At 35.2% G+C, this 22,797-nt stretch overlaps 1 protein-coding gene across 2 annotated transcripts; it reads right to left on the reverse strand.

Moving 5' to 3' along the window:
• Positions 1 to 19,088: 19,088 nt before the first annotated feature.
• On the reverse strand, positions 19,089 to 22,526 carry LOC119077743. Of its 2 annotated transcripts, XM_037185021.1 has the most exons (9): positions 22,374 to 22,526; positions 22,238 to 22,318; positions 20,248 to 20,283; positions 20,154 to 20,186; positions 20,014 to 20,097; positions 19,886 to 19,948; positions 19,714 to 19,829; positions 19,600 to 19,640; positions 19,089 to 19,543 (listed from the first exon to the last, which is right to left on the reverse strand). In XM_037185021.1, exons 2-9 carry the CDS (start codon positions 22,307 to 22,309, stop codon positions 19,476 to 19,478), a joined length of 513 nt encoding a protein of 170 aa, XP_037040916.1. In that variant the 5' UTR covers positions 22,310 to 22,318; positions 22,374 to 22,526; the 3' UTR covers positions 19,089 to 19,475. The 2 variants fall into 2 exon arrangements, with proteins under 2 accessions (XP_037040916.1, XP_037040917.1); XM_037185022.1 differs by lacking the exons at positions 20,154 to 20,186; positions 20,248 to 20,283 and having other exon boundaries at positions 22,374 to 22,523.
• Between the last annotated feature and the right edge of the window lie 271 nt (positions 22,527 to 22,797).

The following is a 22,797-nucleotide window of genomic DNA, read 5'->3' on the forward strand; positions in this document are numbered from 1 at the left end:
TTATTCCGTTTGTCCATCTCTCTGGTGGTCTTCCGACAGGTCTTGTTGTGGGGGGTCTCCAGTCCATGATGGCTTTGGTCCAACGGTCATCTGTCCTTCTTGCAATATGTCCTGCCCAACTCCACTTTAGAGACGCAATTCTTTCCATGACATCAACGACTTTTGTTTGTTGGCGAATCCATTGGTTTGTCATTTTGTCTCTGAGTGTAATTCCAAGCATACTTCGTTCCATGGCTCTTTGTGCCACTCTCAACTTATTTTCAGATGCTTTGGTTAATGTTAACGTTTCTGCTCCATATGTCAACACTGGAAGGACACACCTATCGAAAACTTTCCGTTTTAGACTATTATTCATTTTGCTTTTGAAAATCAGGCTGAGTTTCCCGAAAGCTGCCCATCGAAGACCAATTCTACGCTTGATTTCTGCAGTTTGGTTGTCTAGACCTAATTTCAGTTTGTGACCAAGGTATACATAGCTGTCGACTCTTTCAATAACTGTATCTCCAATTTTTATTTGTCTGTCGTCGTCAATGTTTGTCATGATTTTCGTTTTAGATAAGTTCATCTTGAAACCAACTTTGTTAGCCTCTTCATTTAACTCTTCTAACATGACTTGTGCTTGGTATAGATTTAGTGCGACTAGGACAATGTCATCTGCGAAACGGAGATGACTAAGGAATTCTCCTTTTTTGTCAATTCCCTTTTTGCTCCAGTCTAATTTCTTGAAAACACTCTCCAGGACTGATGTGAACAGTTTCGGTGAGATGGTGTCACCCTGTCTTACACCTCGACCTAGCCTGAATTTCGTCGTGTTCTCATGAAGTTTAATACATGACGTAGCATTTTCGTACACATATTGGAGCACCTTGGAGTACCTTGAGTCCACTCTACATTCGTCCAATGAGTCCCATATCGACCATGTTTCAACTGAATCAAAAGCTTTTTCGAAGTCAATGAATATCAAGACTATGCTAATCTTATATTCGTTGCATTTTTCAATCAACGTTCTCATCACTTGTAAATGATCGTTCGTGCTGAAACCTGATCTAAATCCACCTTGTTCGACTGGTTGGTAGAAGTCGAACTTTTTCGTGTTCCTTTTTGTGATGATTTTCATGAATAGCTTGTACAGTGTTGATAAAAGACTTATGGGCCGGTAATTTTCTAGCTTTGTTATGTCCCCTTTTTTGTGCAGTAATGTGATCTCTGCATTTTCCCATGCTTCCGGGATTTTTTCCCATTGGAGGCACTGATTGAACAAAGCCGTTATTGCACTTAATAGGGAGTCTCCACCTAGTTTAATGGCTTCGATGGGAACACCATCTTCACCAGGTGACTTTTTGTTTTTCATTTCGTTGACTGCAGCCTTTACTTCTTCAACAAGTATGTCAGGCAGATCTTCTGATCCTACGTTCCTAACGACTGGTCTGTCTTCTTCTGTCGTAGAATTCGGGTTGGGACGTTTCGGTGAAAACAAATCTTCGTAATATTCTTTGGCGATATCTAATATCGTATTTCGGTCCGATTGAATCGTTCCTGTTTCGTCTCGTAATTTGAAGATTTCTTTCTTCACATTCATCAGTTTGGATCGTAAGACTTTCATGTTGCAATTCGCTTGAATCGTATTTTGAGCCAGTTGGACGTTATATTTCCTTAGATCTGATCTCATTGCCTTGTTGATAGTTTTTGTTAAGTTTCGGTATTCTACTGAATCTCTCTTTCCGTTTTTTATCAATTCTACTCGGCTAGCTATTAAATCCAGCGTTTCTTTACTCAGTTTCGATTCATTTAAATGAATAGATTTGCATTTGATCTCCATATAACCTTTGATTGATTCGACGATTTTGTTGTTCAATTCGTCTAATGTCTCGTATTGGTTGTCTATGTCGACCAATTCAGCACTCATCTGTGTTGCAAACTCTTCACTTTGTTCGTACAGTCGTTGAACGTCAATCCTTTCGCGTTTTTTCACTAGTTTTGATCTTTGGAATCGGGTATTTAACGTGACTCTTGCACGAACCATCTGGTGATCACTACCAGTTGTAAATTTGTTCAGGACCGTGACGTTCTTAACGGTTGATTTGCGATTTGTGATGATGTAGTCAATTTCATTTTTCGTTACACCATCTGGACTGGCCCAAGTCCACTTCCGTTGACTTTTTCCAGTGCATATCACCCAGGAATTCACGTATGTAAGTAATGGCCATCTTTCGCAGATAATAAAAGAATATTTTGTCGATTGAAATGTTAGTTTTTAGTGAATTTAATTAGCGATAGTGAATATTTTTCGCTAAACAGATATTGGTTGCCGCTAGTTCCCTTTAACAGCCACAATGTTTACGTCTTTATGAGTATCAATATTGTTACACCCGGAATTTGTGGTCGAAATTCAGAGTATATTCGAAAACAAAAGCAAAGGCAATTTTATTTCACAATGTTTGCGTATAATTTATACAGTTGAAACCATCAAAGGCATTGTATCAGAAATAATGTATCATTCCATTTCAGTAGTAAAAAGTCAAATATTTTATTGATTTAATTCTATATTTGTTGGGCCATATTTATATATGTAGATTTCCCACGCACACACATACAAAAATAAATGTACAAAAAAACATAGAGGCATCATTGAAAAGCAATAAAAGAAAATAACTTTCGTTGAAAAACACATAAAATAAATTGAAAAAGTTTTAATATTTTATTAAATATATATTTCGTATAACTCGGGGGGGATATTTTTATTTTTCAATAAGTTTGATATTAATTCAATATTCCCAATATTTTACGAAAATATTAAATTAAATAGAATGGTGCTGAATGTAATAAATCCGGTAAATGCGGATTTCAACTGCTCAACAATAAAACTAGTAATGTCCTGCCTACACTCATTAATATTTACGAAAAAAATCAAAATGGATTATCAGAACATTTGCATTGGATTGGTTTTTCTAAAAATTTCTAATCTAAATTTTGTACAATGTGTAAAATGGAGATTTATTCTGACAACTACATTAAATTAAAATCCTCTTATTATGGCATTTTAAGAGGCATAGGTGCTTTGCACAAAAGCATACATTCGGACGTTTTTAAAATATACTGGATTTTTGGTTACTTTTGATGATATCTTTCCAATAGAATCCTTTTTGAAAAATGTGCGATCGCAACGACCACAAATGTGTTAGCTTTCAACAGAAAATAGATTTGGTTGTAGCAGTTCGTCAAACTGCTCGCTTTTCTCAGAGAGCTGGTCGAACGACAACCACCGAAACTAATTTTTATTTAAAGCTAACAGATTCGTGTAGTGGTCGTTATTGCGGTCGTACATTTTTAGCTAAGTATCGGTGCATATTAATAGGGTAGTCTGTTCTAAGTACTTTGAGAAAGTGTACCGATACCCTAAATTTGCATCAAAGGTTCACTAAGGCACATGAAACTTTCACAGACAATTGTATTTTTATATTCAAAGCTTCCATATTTTTACTCGAATATTCGTAAATTAAAAAAAATACCATTTCTGAATTAAAACTGAGCCATTTCTGAATACAAATTGAATAATCTACTGTAAAAAGATATCAGCGATCAAAAATTTCGAAACGCACAAATGTAGGCTACAATTCCAGCGTACTAGTACACCCTCTTAAGAACAAAAGAACAATCTACACTCCGACCCCCTATAAAAACATATTTTCGATGATAACTTTTTATTCGAATTATTTTTGTAAAAAGTGGCTTCATCCTTTGGTGCCAAAATAAATAAAGTTTCGATAGCCACTAGAATTGTCCAGATTAATGCAGTGTACTCTGCGACAACTTAAGATCTTAATAGCAATGGACGCATTGCAAATTCGTAGCCTACATTTAGGTGGACAAATATTCGTTTCTCCGAACCAAAATCTTTTGCTGAAAATGTAAAACCATTAAAGCACGCAAAAATGTGTTACTTTTAAAGGAAAAATTTATTTGTGGTTGATAACTTAGCCTATTTGGAGAAACCTGTGCAGATTACCTAAATTTACACAATCTACAAAGGTTTCTTCAAGTGGGTAAAGTTATGACTCACAGCCCAATTTTTCCTTTAAAAGTAATATATTTTTGCATGCTTTCATGTTTTACTTTTTCAAAAAAAAAACGTTTCGGTTCGTAAAAATCAACAAAAAAACAAATATTTTTCCGCCTAAATGCAGGCTCCAAAGGCAAAGCAAGCCCTGGCGCTTTTGGACTAAAATTCGAAAAAAATTCTTTTTTTGTGCCGTAAGCTCTTGTTAGATATAAATATATCCGATGTATATTTCATAAATGTTTTGGAAGAACCCAAAGACTGAGTGAAAAGTGTGGACATCTTTGACTCTTCGGACATTTCTGAAATGAAATAAACCAACTCATCTTAACCAGTCACCTCAGCATCTGTTAGTTACATGCAATTTTTCATAACCCCATATTTTCATCAATTTTCGTGTTTTTCCATACTTGGTCCTTGCGCAACCCCAAAACCAACTCGGATCGCATCGGCCCCATATACATTTTTTATCAGGGTGCCATAAAGGTTTGTTTCCCGCGGGGACCGCCAAATTCATCGACTCTTTTATTTTCCTGTACGATTTTGGACTGTGACTAGGGGCTGTGTATCTCTTGTGAAAATGAAAGTCTAAAAATTCGAAATATTCTCTTTTACGGCGAACATTTATAAGTGGAAAATAGACCTAATTGTATGTCAAATTACGATGCTTAAGCCGAAAACACCTGAGACACTTTGAATTGATGGGATCGACAATAATTGTGCTGCGTTTTCCTTTTTGCAGCCCGTGGTGAATATCGGATTATAATGGACAGCTCAGCATACCATCAACCCAAAACTGCTTCTGTGTTTGCGGCCTTACCTACTGATCGACTTCTTGAACAACACTGGAATGTTACAAAGTGAACATATACTAGACCGACATTGCTGTAAATGGTCTTAAATAATTATTTTTTGTATCGAGTTTGTATGTTTCACCGCATCCAACGCACTGTGCTATGCCGCATCCCACAAAAACGTGTATTTTGTAAAAGTTATTGCAGTGTTAATATTACCACCAATCGATAATCTCTGCGTACATTTAAATGTCCCTGTTGGTGGTGAGGTTATATACAAACGCATATTGAGAATAATTGCTATGATAGAACGGTAATTTTCTACCCGCAATAATTATTCTTCATGGTTAATTGCCATCTCTTTTATTTTTTTTATTTTCAAATTAGTCTACATCAGATTCTAAGAGTTACGCAGCTTCTCAAAATTTTCGTATCATAAGATATTCTGTTAGCTCGATAATTTCACAACGAACGAATTCACCTCAATGTTTAAAATTCGTATACAAGAGTTATAAACCCATGCATTTTATATCCTACCTCTGTACAAATGTTAAATATTCAACATTTTAATTTCCTGTTCTTCAAGTTTCTGTTGAAAATCTTATAGTTTATAATTACTCCATTATGCTGCGAGAAAAAAATAAAGTTTTTATGTAGCACAAGGTGTCGTGTCGCATTTATACTTTTTAATTATTCAAAATGAATATTTATTACAAAAATTCGTGTCTTTTACACACACCGGAATGGTCGGTGATGCTTTGACTGAAGCAGCAGCAATAGCGATAAAACTAATATATTCAATCATGGGATTTTAGTTAATGAATATATTGTTGGTATTGTCTTAAGGTACGTTCGTGAAAATGTCTTAAAAATGAGTGATTGTTGACAGAAAATGTATGGGTCAACTGTCAAATTTTATTTATGCAAAATGTAGATCTGATGTAAATGCTAATTTTTCAGACATATCGCATGATGTCACCATATTGTGTAGTGTGCACTAGCCTTTATTGTGTCATGTGTTTTATAGCATAAATTATGCAATTCAGTGATGATATTTGTAATTTACGCCGCCTGTGTATAAAGGATTTGCAAGGGGTTTCATTTCAAGGCACAGTGGTAGATATAACGTTTTTCGCAATTTCGTGTACTTTTTTAAGCCAATTTCGAGGTTTCCAACTCAAGCCGAAGGAGAGTGCTGGAATCGAATTCGCTAAAAACGCCTTTTAGCATAAGTTAGGAACAACGTTTTTCCTAAACGACGACGTGGGAAATAAGCGACGGAGTCGTGATATTTCAACACAGTGATGACAACACTAGTTAGAAAAATAACTATTAGAGGGATTCTTTTGAAAAACAGCCTGCCGAAATCGGACGCATTTTCTAGTGGATTTTTTGATATGTGCCTAGATAGGTATTGGTCCCTAGAAGCCAAAACCACTTTCAAAAAAGTTCGTCCAAGCTTGTGTGGCTGGTGAGAGGTGACCGAAAACCGAAAACATGCACTTTTCTTATGGAAATTTCTCGACTCTCGTAGGCCACGAAACGTACAAGGTCGTGTGGGGTGTCATTAGAAGGGAAATTGCATGTACTTTCGGGAAGATTGGGTCTTGTTGGGTTTAAAATTCATCTACACTGAGTTATGAGCAGTTGAAAGTATCGGAAAAAATGGATAATTTCGGCGAACTTCTAACGGTTTCCGTGCATCCCAAAAGCAACAGAAACATAAAAAAACTGTTTTGGTCATTTGATACTGGTCTTAGCTATCTAATAATACCAAACATGCATGGGTAGTGTTTCGATGAATGTGGTTTTGGAATGAAAATTTGATGCTCAATATCGCTACTCAAAAAATTTCATTCAAGTGAAATTTTAGATGAAAATTATTTTTTGTGGCAATTTTAGCTCTTGGTTCACTTCTTCGAAGTCAATGTATCTAAAACAATGCAAAGCAACGTATTTCTGCTTGAAAAGGCACTGAAACTTAATTTACGTAACCCTACGGGTTTTCAATACCAACGAGTGATTCAAGCAAATTTATATTCCAAGGATAATTTAAAGTAGAAATACGTTGCTTTGCATTGTTTTAGATAGTGCAATTACCTTTCTAATGACAGCCAAACGTTTCTTGGCCTACGAGAAATTTCCATAAGAAAAGTGTAAGTTTTCGGTTTTTGGTCACCTCTCACTAGCCGTAGCCACATAAGCTTAGGCGAATTTTTCTGAAAGTGGTTATGGCTTCTAGGTACAAATCAAAAAATCTACTAACAAATACGTCCCATTTCGGCAGGCTGTTTTTCAAAAGAATCCCTCTTATTGATCCATTTCTCTGATTTCAATATTAAATTCGATTCCACAATGGGTTGCACAACACATTCTATAAATTTAATATTATGCTTTCGGTTTATTGGTTTGACTTTGATGAGGTTTGAAAGAGTTTTATTTATTAAATATACAACATTTGGAATAACAGCAAAGAGAGAATGGCATAGTATCATTTCAATTGTTGTTCCTGTGAAAATTAGTTTTTGCTCTTGCGATGAACACTGCTGACAAGGAGCTACGGGGCTTTCAATCGAGAACAAAAAATACCGAACCGATTAATATTACTCGTGTATAGAGTGCCACAGTCACAGTTATTATGTCCATTGATTGTACATAATATTTGCACGAAATAATAAAAAAATTCGTTGATCTCCTATTTTTACCAGAAACTGCATCATACACCGAAAAAACGGCTTTTACGGCAAATAATTTATGCGAGCTAATACACAAAATTCATGAATTAGTGTTCTGAGGGGTTTGACTCAGGAAATACTCTAATTTCATTTCATTTGTTCATCAGGACAACAAGGGTTTGCCTTATGTAAATGCCTTTCGATACACAACATAATCGCTCATTATTTTCATAATTTCTGAAGTGGCGACATCTGTTCATTTTTTTAGCAAATATATGGTTCACCATAAGAACTAGCCTTCATTTTTCAGATGGCGCTATCACGGTTAATATGGACAAATATTCAATCGATGACGCAATGTCACGAAACGAAAACAACAAATAAATAGGGAGATGGCGATTTTCACTTGACGCAAAATGGAAAATTATTCGTAAATTTTCCATATACTTCGTATACAGATATTACTGATAATATACAAGTTTTACATCAACTTATAAGTGAAAATCGCAATCTCTCTAAAAGATCTCGAAAGCATCGTTTCCTGTCCTAGGAGTGTTTCCACGTGCATATAAAGACATAAAAACTTGTTCGTGTTGACGTTTAATATTCAGTGTTGTCAAGCATTTACACATCCAACATTTGTGTACTCTAGCACTTCTCCAGTGATCCCAACGAAAAGGTCAAGGCTGTAAACTTTTGGAAGGTCACGCAGATACAGATACGTGGGTGACTGATTACGACACACAAAATATTTCATTTTCATAGAAGATGGATTCTCAAATTCGACAATTTCATAGAAGGTGAATTCTGTTTTGCGTGTTCCCGCGTATCTAATAAAATGACGGTCTGCGTGACCTCCCCAACAGTCTATAGCCTTGCGAAAAGGTCCATTGTATACTTGCATGGTTTACTTCCAGTATTTTTTATCAGTGTAAACACCATTGTATTTTTGAAATAATGAAAATTTCGCTTTGAAATCATGAGGAATCGTTGATAATTAATGAAAACATTTCGAATGAAATAAAATGAGTGGACAACAAATGAGTATTAATTATTGTTCTGTACACAGACGAAAATTAAAAACTTGAAATTACACACATTATGCATCCACAAAGAAATTTGAGAACATAAATTGTCATGAATTTGCAAATTATTTTATTTATTTTTTGTGTTTTATGACGACAAAATTGTTGATGAATAGGTAAAGTCATTGACAATTTTTGATACTTCAAAACAAAAACGTTATTATTTGACACAAAGCTGTAGAAATCTATGAGTTTAGTCACGACAGAGTAAAGTATAGTTTCCACTTAAAAAGAGCACTCCGTTTAGCCTCCGTTTAGCCTCCGTTTACATGACAGTTGTAAAATAGAACAAAAGAACTGTCACGCAAACGGAGTGGAAATTGAATTTAATTCAATTTTGTACTCCGTTTACGTGACAGTTCCTTTGTTCTATTTTACAACTGTCATGTAAACGGAGGCTAAACGGAGTGCTCTTTTTAAGTGGAAACTATACTTAAAGTTAACCAGGCAGGAGCGCTGATTTGACTAGGGACCTGAATAATCTAGTAGCCCAATATTTTTTGCGAACAGAATTTTTCAATTTATGTCATTTTATGTCATTTGAGTTCATTTTCATACAATGCATTAGGTCCCTTATTTGACGTTTCGAAAATGAATCGCTCCTACCTGGTTTATTTTACTCTGCCGTGGTTTAGTGACTATAAATAATCATGCCTGAAATAACCAATGCAAAATGTGCTGTTTGTATTTACCTCACTTAGCATAGCGCACTGCTCCTAGGTCGACTTCGTTATTTGTACCGAAAACGGCTTCTTTCTTTCCAATGTCAAAAATATTCATTATGAAAAGTGGAGACATATTCCCTTTTAGTTCGATCCGACGGATACGATTAATTACATTGACATGCTGCCATTGTGAAAATCAATCAGATTGATTCCACAAAGTGGTTTAATAAAAATCTAATTTTCCTAAGTTAATCCTATTAAATTCTGCGTAGGCCCTACATCTACATCAGTGAATCCACAAGCCGGTATTGCTTTTGCCATATTCCCGATGAGAGAAAGGAATAATTTCCTTACTCGTATAAATATATATACGGCCGCTATCCACCCCAAAACGAATACACTTACGTACCTTTTTGTAAGGTTAGGAAATAAAATAAATTCAAATTAAGATGGGTTTAAAGTGGCTCCGAAGAAGAAGCAAAAAAGAAATGTTAAAGGCAGGTTAGCGAAGAAGGAAAAAAAGATGCGGCAAAAGAAACAATAAAAAAAAACCAATTTGATTTTCATTTTATTTATTAGTTTGGAAAATTGGTGCCAAACCAACCGCATTTAAAATGCTTTTTAATTAAAGCAATTAAGTGATTATTTTGTGATTATCAACGTCGGTTTTGATAATTGGCGCATGATGCATGGCTGGTGTCTGCATCATTTTATATCTCATCCTCATTTATATATTATTTTACGAAAGGTAATTTAACTCTAATTGCATCTGAGTGCGACTAGAGTTAAAGGTAAAGTTTATGTATAACTTTCCGAATCCTAAGCTTCCTTTTATCTATACACATTTTATTGCTCTTCGAACGACAAGACAAGCTCAGGGCCGCACTGGCTATACTGTGAATTCACGCCGTAAGTGTGGTCGAAATTCAAAATGGAAAGTGCTGAGGTCTTTTTAACGTAGCGTCATGTTCATACAAGTGAGCGTTGAAATGTATTTTTTGGTTCACTTTTTCATCGAATCGTTCACTAAAAATTCAAATTTTTGGCACACCTACGGCGCGAATTCGAACAATTTCCGAAGGGCTTCTTGCATTTTTCTATGAAAAGTTTTAATTTTTGTGCTTTTTACAAATGGATTGCATGTAGCGGCTGCTGAAGACTAGCTGTGTCTTGAAGGCTCTTATATTTGCCGAAAAGACAGTTTATTTTGAAAAAAAAAGTGTTTAGTGTCATTTTAAAGGGCAAGGAACAAGCTCACAGCTTCAAATTCACTAATTTCCCAACCGATTCCCTAGAGCTTCATTCGCAACAACAATATATTGTGGCTTAGCACAAGAATATTTTAAATATAAAAATTGCAGGAAAACCCTAACACAATTTATAGTAAAACTTTTAACAGGTTATGGGCACAGATCAGGAATAGAGCAGTTGATGAGGAATAAGAATGTTTAAATGTTGGTTAGATCCAGTGACAAACAATAGAATATCGAAGATTACGGATACCGCTACGACAATGGATTGGGATCACGAACAGAACAAAAAGGAAACGTGTACGACAGCAATCAATAGATGAACAAATGATTGGAGTGTGTGTGTGATTAAAGTGAAGTGGTGTATAAGAAATAAAAGAACGACCCTGGATGAAAGAAAGGAAATAAAAAGTAAGTGGAACAGAATTTGAGAAACAGAACTTGAGCGGAACGATATCAACAGAGTTTGAGCAACAGAATTTGACCATCACAGTTTGCAACAGAGTTTGAGCTGAGAGCAATAGAATTTGAGCAGAAGAAGAAGAAGAAAAAAGGAGAAGCAGAAAAAAGAAGTAGAAGAAGAAGAAAGAAGAAGAAGAAAAAAGGTAGAATAGAAGAAGAAAAAAGGTAGAATAGAAGAAGAAAAAAGGTAGAATAGAAGAAGACAAAATGAAAAGGAGAAGGAGTAGAGAAGAAATAAGGGGAGAAGAATAAGAATGAGAGAAGTGATTGGAAGCATTAAACTAGGCCACAGAATTTGAAGAAAAGCTGAGAGAGCACAGGGATTTTTGGTTCGACAGGAGGATTTGTTCTATCCAACTGGAGGAAAATTATTACAGGCGGAAGAAATTATAAGAATGAGAAGAAGTGTTGAAGTTAGTAAGCAATCGACACATTCTCATAAATTCTTGTGTGTATTTCTAATCGCTATAGCCTTTTTTGTATTTATTCGTTTAGTGGCAACTAAGGACACTACTAATTAAACTTCATCCTCGTGCCAATCCGGTCCTGAACAAGCTCATATAATATATCATTTGATGTGTAACCATCTAGTTGGTTTCAAGTTTATTTGATTACATCTCTACGTTGATGTATCCATATATTCTACTTAAGTAAAACAAACAAAATTCCAATTAAAAGTAAAAGACTTATGGTGAAATCCATGCACGTTCATCCAACCCCCCCGAAATAACATACACTCTTCTTCGTTTATACCATTGTACATCATTCATTATATATATATTATATATAAATAAATAGCAATATTATGTTTACTTAACAAAAAGCTTATTGATCGCAAATTTAGCTGGGTATAAAAATCATTCAGTGTAGAGAGGGGTACATAAATCAAAATCCGATACATGCTACACACAAAATTAATTAGGCTGACAACTGACAACATAAATACTGTCGACAAACCTCTTAAATACACTAACGACCATTACATTGAACAGAAATCGTTTTCAATCATCATGACTTCTGTAAATATATTTACGCAAGGAATATGTAGAATATGTGGCCGGTGTTTGTATGTCATACCCCCATTATATCGTTTACAATTAAATCGTTGAACAGGCCACAAGCCACAACCGAAAAAAAAATTGTGTCACACAGTTTATTCCCAGATAAATCTGAGGCAAAAATCATTTATTATTTCGGGATGATTTAAGTTACATTAATAAAATTACTCCTACCAGCAACCGGCCGTATATTTGTCGCAGAATAAATCAACGATTTTTGTCTGAAAGCTAATCTAAGAACTCAATTAGATACAAGCATCTTAATGGTCGGGGCAAGGAAAAACTGAGGAGAAAAAAAAACTTTATTTTGAAAGCTTGACTTGCATAAAATGTGTTACGTCATAGCACTATAGCTTACAAGCATTAACATAGCCAAAATTTGAAATAAAGAAATAATAAGCAATATCGGCAACACATGGGTGGGTCAGGTTCCTTGACTGATTAATAAAAAATTTTTAGAATTTCGATAATAATAGTAAAGGGACCACCAACCGTGACTTTGGTTTGTTCAATTCGCTTTAACTCTTTTCACATTTATTCCATTCCACCCTATTGAACTAAGTCTGAAACTGGAGACTGTTTTCTCTAGTTGGAGCTTACGGCCCTCGCTTCACTCGCAAACTTCACACTCGTCAATGCTTGGAACACTAATTTCACTGATGTTATCGTGTTATCGACAATAACAAAAAAACTACTTCCGGAAATTACTTCCAGGTTCCCACATTATTAGTGGGAAAACTTGTTAATCTTCGAGAAGGAGAGACGCCTTGGGCTTGAGAGATAATCCCACTCTACTCCAAGGTAAAGAAATTTTTACAGAGAAACGTAAGTCATAAGACATAAGTAAAGTCCTTTTTATATCCCTACAGTGCGCCTAGAACGATAATCTCGCATTTATCCTATCTAGAGCAAAACTGTTTATCGGCAGATGAAATAGTGTGGAGTCTGTATGTCCAAAATGTTTATTTTGATGATTTGGATGACGTCCATCGTCTCCAAATCGTCCAAATTAACCCTTCGTCGACTGCAACAAAAATTTTTAAGGAATGACTCAAGTCAAAATGGAACTAGATTTGAAATTTCAAGGTACAAGGTATGGAATTTTCTCACAAATTTTGCAAAATCTCTTTTGCTATAAGTTTGTTATGCTCTTCTTCGTGTCTTTTCGACATCTGACATACGAATGTAAATGCTTGGACCGATGCTATGGTTACGTCAATGAAACCTAATGAAACAAACATGTCGTGACTTTCTATGTGACTTTAAATGCCAAAAGGAACTAGCTACTCAGCTGCACTTGATCCAAGAATTTACACATTTTTCCTTATTAAAGTTAGCATACCATTGTGTGAGGATGTCAAAGCAATAAAATGAAATAAAAATGGAACAAATGTGTATATGAACGGACAAGGATAAACGACCAAATTACATGCAGTTTCATATCCGAGCTCATACAATTTTATTTAAAAACGAAAAAACGAAAAAGTTTCTCCATTCTCACTATTTCTTTTTGTCACAACCGTTGGGAAACAAGTTTTGTTAAGAATTTAACCGACCGCAACCAGTGAAGACGAATTCCTGTACAATGTTTGAGAGAACGAAATCATTCATATCAGTACATTTTGCTCGAAATGGGTTCCATTTAAATGTGACTTGCATATCAAACAGAATTTGCTCGACAATTTTCCATTAAACCTCTTGGTATATATGAAAAGTTTTTCTGCCGCCTGAAAATCTCGAATGATTGATGACTTTTACGCTGTCTAGAGCGCCATGTATTATGCGAGCCGTCGAGGCATAAAAAGTATGATACGGAAAAGAAGTTTTAAAATGTCGTACTAATACAATGTACTTATACACTTAAGTATTGTGAAACGAATTTTTTATTTTTTTTTATTTTTTATTAGATTAACTGTTCTGTATATATGATAAGACCTTGTCAGTATATCACATGGGTGAGTGGGAAGCCATTTTTTTACAATTTATCATTTTACAGCATGCTAAATTATACACATTATTAACGAACTGAACTCTGTAATATTCACATCATAAAAAAGAGCGTTTGCGCTCAATTTATTGTACTTTTTATGGCACACATTTATAGGGAACTTCTGGATACATTAGATATAAATCTAAAAAAATGAATAAATGAATGAATATGTGTGTACCTGCAGCCACAAGAAGACTACCATCTTGACGGTTCAAGTTTGTATAAATTCACCAGAACATACATAAAAAAAAAACAGAAGTGAAAATTGTGTTATGTCAGAGTGGAGTTTGAATTTTTTTCATCGGTGAACAATCAACCCCATCGTGTGAATGAAAACGGGGCCCCTCAATATCCGAAGCAATCCATATAGGTTGCAGTGGCGTTACACTCAACAACTAAGTTTAAGCGGCAATTTCAAAATTACCTTGTTTTAGTAGACTCGTGAGAGGTATTTTGCTCTATTTTCCGTTTGTTAGTATCTCAAGGACGTTTGAAATATCATCCACGTTAAAAAATGGCATCCCTGCTAAAAACATCATTCAAAATTCAATATACGAAACATTTAACGAGACTTAAGGGAGGTTATGTCTGAAAGAACGGTGAGATGCGAGAAAACAGGAAAAGTATCCCTTTCAAAGACCTTCAAACACTCATTGAACAACAAGAACTTTCACATCGTCAACTAATTACAACAATTATTGTATTGTTCGATGTTACGAATCGAGGTGATTGTCTGGGATAACCCTTCAAAATTAGCACGAAAACTGCTTCCAGACTCAGAATCGTTTCACCCGAAACGGCAGCCTTCCCAGTCCAAATATTTCCGGATCCAGCAAGAACAAACATTTTAGATGAAACGTCTATACCCGATAGCACGCCGTTGCTAGTCGACACATTGTCAGGTACAGCGGACGTACCTTTGCGAATGATCGTTGCTGAAATAGCAACACGTCAGGTCAGTGGAATAATTTATTACAGAATGATTTTAGAGTTTTCACACAGAAGTTATATGCTAACTATGTTTTCACAGAACTTAAATCCGTATGACCAACATACTATGTTTCGCCGAACATAATTTCGGAGTGCATTTGATTGCTATAAGCTAACAGCTTGCGCCGGCATCGGCCGCAATCGTAGTGCCCGTGCGACGACACGAATGACCTGTGTATGAGTCAGGATCTTCCAGCTGCAAAAACTTGGCCATCTGTTTCGGAACACTGGCAATATTATTCTTTCCCATCACTTGATTGATGCATCTCCCTTTCCGATACTGAAGAAAAAACCGATCCGTTGTCGCGTCGGGCGGACGTAGTGTCACGTACTGTCGAATGATATTGGTGAGCTCGCCATCAATGACGTAACTTTTTGGTACTTTGGATTTCGTGTAAGGAATTTTTACGACAATGTCTACGCCGGTGTCCCGCACATTACGGCATTTGAGATTCGTTAGCTCATCGCCTCGGCACAGTCCAACGACGCCAAAACCCAATACTGCCTGCAATCGAAATTCGAATTTTTAAACTAAAAAAATCTGACAGAATAGTCGCTCTGTATACCTTCATGGCCAAGTATGTCTCATTTGGCGCTTCCAAAATAAATCGGTTGATATCTTCTGTTGTGAAAACGTTTGATTGTTTCGGTTCATATCCTTCGCTGTTTCGTTTGATCCATCCGACCAACTGCGAATACCGCGAAATGTCAACGTTTTTTTTTCAGGATTAGCGTACTCTTTAGCATAGAGTACATGCTCCAAATGGTCGTCGGCTTATATTTTGTGCTAGCCTCATAAAAATATGCCATGAGCACCTTTTCATCTAAACTTGATGTCTGGTTGACCTCTTGCCAGTTTACGAAGACGTCATACGCATTCAAATAGCGTTTTGCGGATTTTTTCGGCAGCACTTCTCCTACTGCTTTGTCATACACTTCCAGCAAGTGCTGAGGAATTTCTGAACCAGCTGCAGCGTCATTGTTGTCGGTTTCCATGTCTCCTGGACCGGAACTGCCGGCTATATCGCCTTCCGTGATGATTTGAGACATTATGACGTCCATCTCGTCGATTTCTTCAGTCCAATTATTGTCAACACGTTCCATTACAATTTGAGACATTGCAATGTCCACCGAATTAGTTCCTCCATTGATTTCATCTAACATTTCCGATATTTGAGCCATTTTCGACCGCACTTGCAATTCTTCGTCACTACTTTGGCACGCGTTTTCTTATTAATGATGACAGTAACGAAGAATAAAGCGACTACTTTTATGAAAATTTGAAAATCCGAACAATTTGTAATTTCGAATTATCGGTTTGATTTCGAATTATTTATGTGAAAGAAGACAGCCAGTTTTGTCAACGCTTCAGTACAGAGTATCCGAGAACTTTTATAGACTGTTATGATCAGAGCGAGAGAACCGAAGACTAGTTAATTATAACTTGCCTTGGGGTACTTGTCAAAATATTGCTTTCTCTTTTAACATGGTTCGTTGAGAGCGAGAGGACCGAAGACTAGTCTATTATAAGTTGTCTTGGGGTACTTGACAAAATATTTCTTTCTCTTTCATCATAATACTCTATAAAGTTTAAATTGAACAATTCTATTGTTTTGATCAGATTTTGTTTGATGTAGTTTGCGATACGTAGCATTTTTCATAGTTGGTATAAAAAAAATAGTATGAACGACTCGGGGCGAAAGTAAAAAAATTCAACTTGTGCGATTGCCGCCCTTGCATTCGGCGCGGGCTGCAACCTTCGCACACGTTGATTTTTTTTACTTTCGCCCCTTGTCATTCAATGTACAATTCTTCATATCTCCGGAACGAATGGTTCAAATGGTACCAAATTTCATCCTATTTCCTAGTACTCGATTAAAACTAGGAAATAGATAAAAGTTGGCATACCAAACTAGCCATTTTCCAGATAGGTCGTGAGTCGTTTCCCGCATTCCCCGAAAATAATTTTTGGAAGATTTAGAAAAATGTAGGAAATTTTTGGAAAAGCTAGGAAAATCTGGGAAAATTATGGTAAATATTGTAAAATATAGGAAAATATGGAAAAATTTAGGAAAATGTTTTACCAAAAATAGTTTCCGGTCAAAAGACTGATCTATTCTGCTGATATGATCGTTTGTACCAACTACTTGCCAAAATTCCGATCTCGTTAGGAGATTTTTTCGCTAGGGTCAGCACTGACCAGTTTAGGACAGTATTTACCGTATAGGTTTGAGAAAATTCGAAATCAAGCAAATTCGATTCAATACTTTCTGCGTAATAAAGAACCGACACCTACGGCACTGAACAAACATTCAGTACAAGCCTTTCACTCATTTATTTTATACCGCTGAGAGACATATTTTTCATATTTCCTTGCATTAGTATATTTCAATGGAACCATTTACAAATAATACCGACAAAAAGAAACATCGCTCAGTACAATTTTACGTGAATATCGTGTCATTAGTTAGCGTGAAATGTGGTTAAAAAAAAACCTTTTTCAACTCGATTTTTTTTTGTGTATGAATGTAAGAGTTCATTCAACAACTATCACCACCCATTGTATGTCTACTGCTTCTTTGAATATCTAATGACTTACCATATCCCAAGTAAAAAAAAAAACATCCATTTGGTCTATTTGAATTTATATTTCATACATGGATATACCCTTTTGCTGGCAAACGATTATGTAAGATTTTATTTTGGAAACGGATATAAGGTTTCCGAAAAACCAGAATTGTATAGCTATACGGAACACACGAATCGACTTTGTACTGTTAGGTTGACTTTTTTTTAATGTTTTCCATCATTTTTATGGGTTTTCGTGTTGTTAAACTTAAAGGAAGAAGAAAAAAATGCCTAATACATTTATGCATTAGTTTTATTGGTAATTTATTTCCAAGCTTTTATTCAACCTTTTTTTATGAAAGATGAAGATACTCGGAGATACTTCTGTCTTCTATTATTAAAATGAACTTTTTGTAGAAATTTTCTGTTTAAAATGCTATTTATAGACCTAAGGGAATGGAAAACACATCCGTCCGACGAAAAAGGGAGGAATCAGTCGTAAAAATTTGGACACAAGACAAGGAGTAGGGATATCTAAAAATACTTTCCCATTTCCCATTTAATTTTTTTAACTCATCGCTACGTCACATTCAACTTTTTAGAACTTGTTTACTTTTAAAGACTTAAGTTTCAGAAGTTTATTTTTAGTTCCACGATATGTCTCTAAACAACATTTTTGTATGTTAATTAACTAAAAAAAATGAGTTTAACCGAAAGGTTAAATCGCCATTTTTTTAAGGGGTTCACAGTTACTTCCGTCACAATTCCATTTGAAACGGTTTTTGACTGACATTCGCTCTTTCACTTATAGTTTTGTTCCAAGTAACTGTAAACACGAATTTTGACTGGCCGAACGAGCCCCATTTCATTCACAGATATCGGTTTTCATATAAATAATGATGACATGATGAGGTTATGTCTATATGGATGAAATTTGACAGTAATGTGACAATACTATGTATTTTAAAGAATTGCTGTGTTTTAGTGAGGCATTCTGTAGATCAATTTTTTGCTTAAGGACAGGTGAACGCTCTTTCCATGTCAATGTAAGTATTTAGCAGTGTAAGTATTTAGATGTGCAGTGCATAAGTTACTATTCCAAGCTCCACACCATGTCACTTAATACATTTATTGGTAATAACAAATGAAGTGCGTCTTGGCTTTTTTCTAGAGGAGTTCAACCTTTACCATATAGTTGTCAAATCTGCTACTTCTTTCGTTTAAACTATCAGTCAATTTTTGATACAAAATCATCTTTTACTCCTTTTTCTCTTCTGTAGAAAACCACATTAAGTAAAGGTTATCGCTCATTTTTGTCGCTCCTGTCGAAAAGATTAATCCCACAATGTCGACGTCGACTTTCCCTAATACTTAAAAAAAATTCGCTGGACTGGCTCCACCTTCATTGAGGGGAACGAGGGGAACTTTAAAAAAATGAATGGAACTAATATGTATCTACGTCAGTTTGACAAAAATTTGAATGCAAACACTGAATCAGTTAACGATGCGTTTTAATATTTCATAATTATAAATCTTTGCACGTGTAGCGCATTCGCTCTTAATTTTGTTCGCTTTTAAAATCGGGAAAAAACACACAAGCGAGTATATAATGATATGCGTACATATTAAGCGAATACAGAGCACTTCACGAGCTGTCAACTTCTGGGCCTATTGGCATTTTCATATGGAAAATACAACTTGAAAAAAATAATATTTTTTCGTCAAGTTGCATTTTCTTGCAAAAATGCCAATGGTCCCCGAAGTTGACAGTTTCGCGAAGTGTTCTATGTACGTTGGTGCAATGAGCGTTTTCTGTTCATCTCATATCGATGTAGCTATTTAATTGAAAAGTCTCATTATTTTGGGTCACAACCAGAGACACTAATAGACTATGCATTTCGAAATGTTGTGGTATGAGGGAGGTTGGCTCAATCTGCCCCGACTCACAGCTGAAATCATACGGAAAATGTTAGTACAAAAACTTTCACAATAGTTGGGTAAATACCTCTTCGCGTATGGCAAACCGAATCCAACCAATTACCGTCACTATAGCAAATTTGCGTTTTGTGAACATTAATGATCAAAATCAATTAAACATCAGATTTAGATAGAAACTTACGTGTCGACACTTGGAGCGCGTGTGCAACGTGGCACACTACCTGAACGAGGGGATCGAATATCTTCCAATACTTTACTGGTCGAGTAACGAATGTCTGCTGCAGCCTCCCTGAACGTCTTAATAATGTTTTTCGATTAATAATCAGTTGTCGCTACATAACATTGAATCTTACCAAACCATGAACAAAAGAATATCTGTCGGCTTGCGACCAAACTGGGGGAACTGTTCTTGGTGTCTAATCATTAAACAATATTATTCTTGATTCCTTTTAATTAACAATCATTCGGTAGGTGAACTTACAAATGTTGTGTAATATCTGTATTTGTAATCAGGGATGTCCAAGTTGTTGTCAATGTTGTATCTATACGGACGATTAATGCTAGACTGTAATAAAAATAAAACATGAAAAGCTAATCTAATCTGTCGATATTTACGCTTACTATATAGCTTGATGGATATCGATACAATGAACTCTAAGAAACAAGCTATTTGTTAAATAAACTGAATTTAATTTTAAAGAGAACAGTTACTTACATAGTATGGACTGTAGTAACTATTGTAGTAGGTCGGCTAGAAAATATTATTTGAATTTAATAGAACACTAAGCGAAATTGGTATATGCAAAATTCAATCAATTAATACAACTGTTCCGAAAAATGTTTTCAATAAACTTTTTCAAAACCGATGGCTTTTCGAACACAGATGTAAATAATTAACTACTAATTTCAGGATTTTTAGGTTTTGAGAAAAAAATTATAATTTATTGGTTACTACAGTGGCTAATTCTTAAAGACCAGCCACCCTTGAGAATTTTAAATAAATCCACTAAATCCAATTCACATTACATTCCATAATTTCTGGCAACGACAATATAACCCACACAACAATAATCCATCGGTTGACCATCAGTTATATTTCACAATCAGTTATATTTCACAAACACAACCCGACACCTCACTTGTCCAACATTTTTACAACTCTTTCACAGAAAAAATACAACAATTATACATCAATTCCACGCAAAATTTATCAGATTGCCCATTATGAGATTGCTCGACACTCCAACAAGTCTGCCGTAATTCGGAAGAAAAACAATTTCCAATGAAATACCAAAAGAATTATTGGAAAATCTTTTGTTATTTCCACTGGAAATTGTTTTTTATCAAAATTACGGCAGAAGTGGCAACGGATCGTTCGGAATGGAAGAGAATTGGGGAAGCCTACGTCCAGCAGTGGATAAAAACAGGCAAAGAAGAAGATATATAACAACATACAAAAGGAAACTTCTACGTTTTTCTACATTTTCATTATATTCCCTTAGAATATGCTATTCATTTTGCCGAACTGGTCTAACAAAAAGGGAGCTTCCTCGTCCGTTCTATATTACACGCCTCGAAATTTCTGGCACAACTTTAACGATGTGACTAGAACTTACTGGTATCACATTTTTTTGTCTATTTTACGAAAAATGTGCGAATCACATCTTTTCACAATTGCGTTTTTCGCTAGATGTGATCACTGTACAAACAATTAACGATTCCCGCAACTCTTAGTAACTCTTAGTAGCCCCATTTCGATAAGAATGTGTTAAGGAACTCGCTTCGGAAACTAATATTTTGACAAAAGTAGTTTCATACCTCGACCTCGGCTCGAATATGCAAACTCTACGCTTGGTAAAATTTCGTTTTCCAAAGCGTTTTCCTTAAGCCCACACTTGTGACTTAGACTTGTCCTACAAAATTAATTCCGCATTAATTAATTACTAAGAAACGCCCAATGTACACTGCTTTGAACGAAAGTTGGAAATGTTGGCCACCGTGAAAATACTTGTATATTGAAAATACTCAGTGTCGCAGAGGCGGACTTATATGTCATGATCAACTTTCGCAGCTATTCAATGTTAACGAACTTTTAAAAGAAAATGTTTTTCAGTCCTACTGTGATATACGAAAAATCGATATTTTCCATGAAAATTGATCACAATCTCTAGATCTTCCGTTTACATTTCCACATTTCATGACTAATTTTGTGTCTTCTGTCATAAAAACTAATTTCAAGTTGACAGCGTGTCACACTTCGGACTGCGACGGCTGTTTAAGTAGTTAAATGTACGGTGCCTAAATTTAAAAATCGTTTCCCATTAACTTTCCGAACATAAACAGAATCATGCGATATTGCATATATGCACTGATCACCATTAAAGCCTATGCAATGTTTCACAGATTCAATAAAATATTACTTGGTTATAAATCAAGTGATTTTCCATGTTTATTTATAAACATTTTCACGAACACATCTTTCAAATTATATTTTGTGTGCCGCACCGTTGAAAATGATTATATGTAAACAAATTTATAAATTTACAAATAAAGTGACCTTGACCATACACACTCATAATGTAATATAGTCGAGAAGACGTAATAATTTGTGGAAAACAAATGATTTTTATATCTTGAAAAATGTCTCTAAAACGGTTGGCAGACATAAATCACAATAAAAGTCGATCCTTTTAGGCGAATCTTACCAAATATGACGAATAGTAACGTGGCGTGTAATCGTTTCTATTGGCGATTGTATTCACAAAGTATTTTGTCATTTCGTTTTGCTGTAAAAATCACTGAATGAAATTCATAAAAAGATTTTCACCGGAAAAATGTTACCACTCAAATTTACAATTTTACTTGAATCGGTTCACGATCAACTCAAACTAAATTATTCATGCAAATTTTGATTTTATATTCGTAAAGTTTTCTACGATTCAATTTTGAGTTAATCTTGTGTACGCAAGCCCGCATGTCCTCCAGTCTTGACAAATCTGTGATCGTCTTTGTTTTCTAATTGTGATAGTGTTCACTGAACGGTTATGTATTTTTCGAATGTGACCTAGATCATGAATCGTATACGCTTGAATGTCTTTTTTTAGATCTTTTATTTACACCAATAAAAATTTATATCTGAGGAAGCATCAACCAACAACAAAATTTTTATAAAATTAGAATTTCGAATTTAATAAAAAAAGTGATTCGTTTGACGAACATTTAAAAAAATCAAGTTGATTTGAATGAAGTACTTACATTTACATTG

This window comes from Bradysia coprophila, unplaced genomic scaffold (genome assembly GCF_014529535.1).
Source record: "Bradysia coprophila strain Holo2 unplaced genomic scaffold, BU_Bcop_v1 contig_24, whole genome shotgun sequence".
Lineage (NCBI taxonomy): Eukaryota > Metazoa > Arthropoda > Insecta > Diptera > Sciaridae > Bradysia > Bradysia coprophila.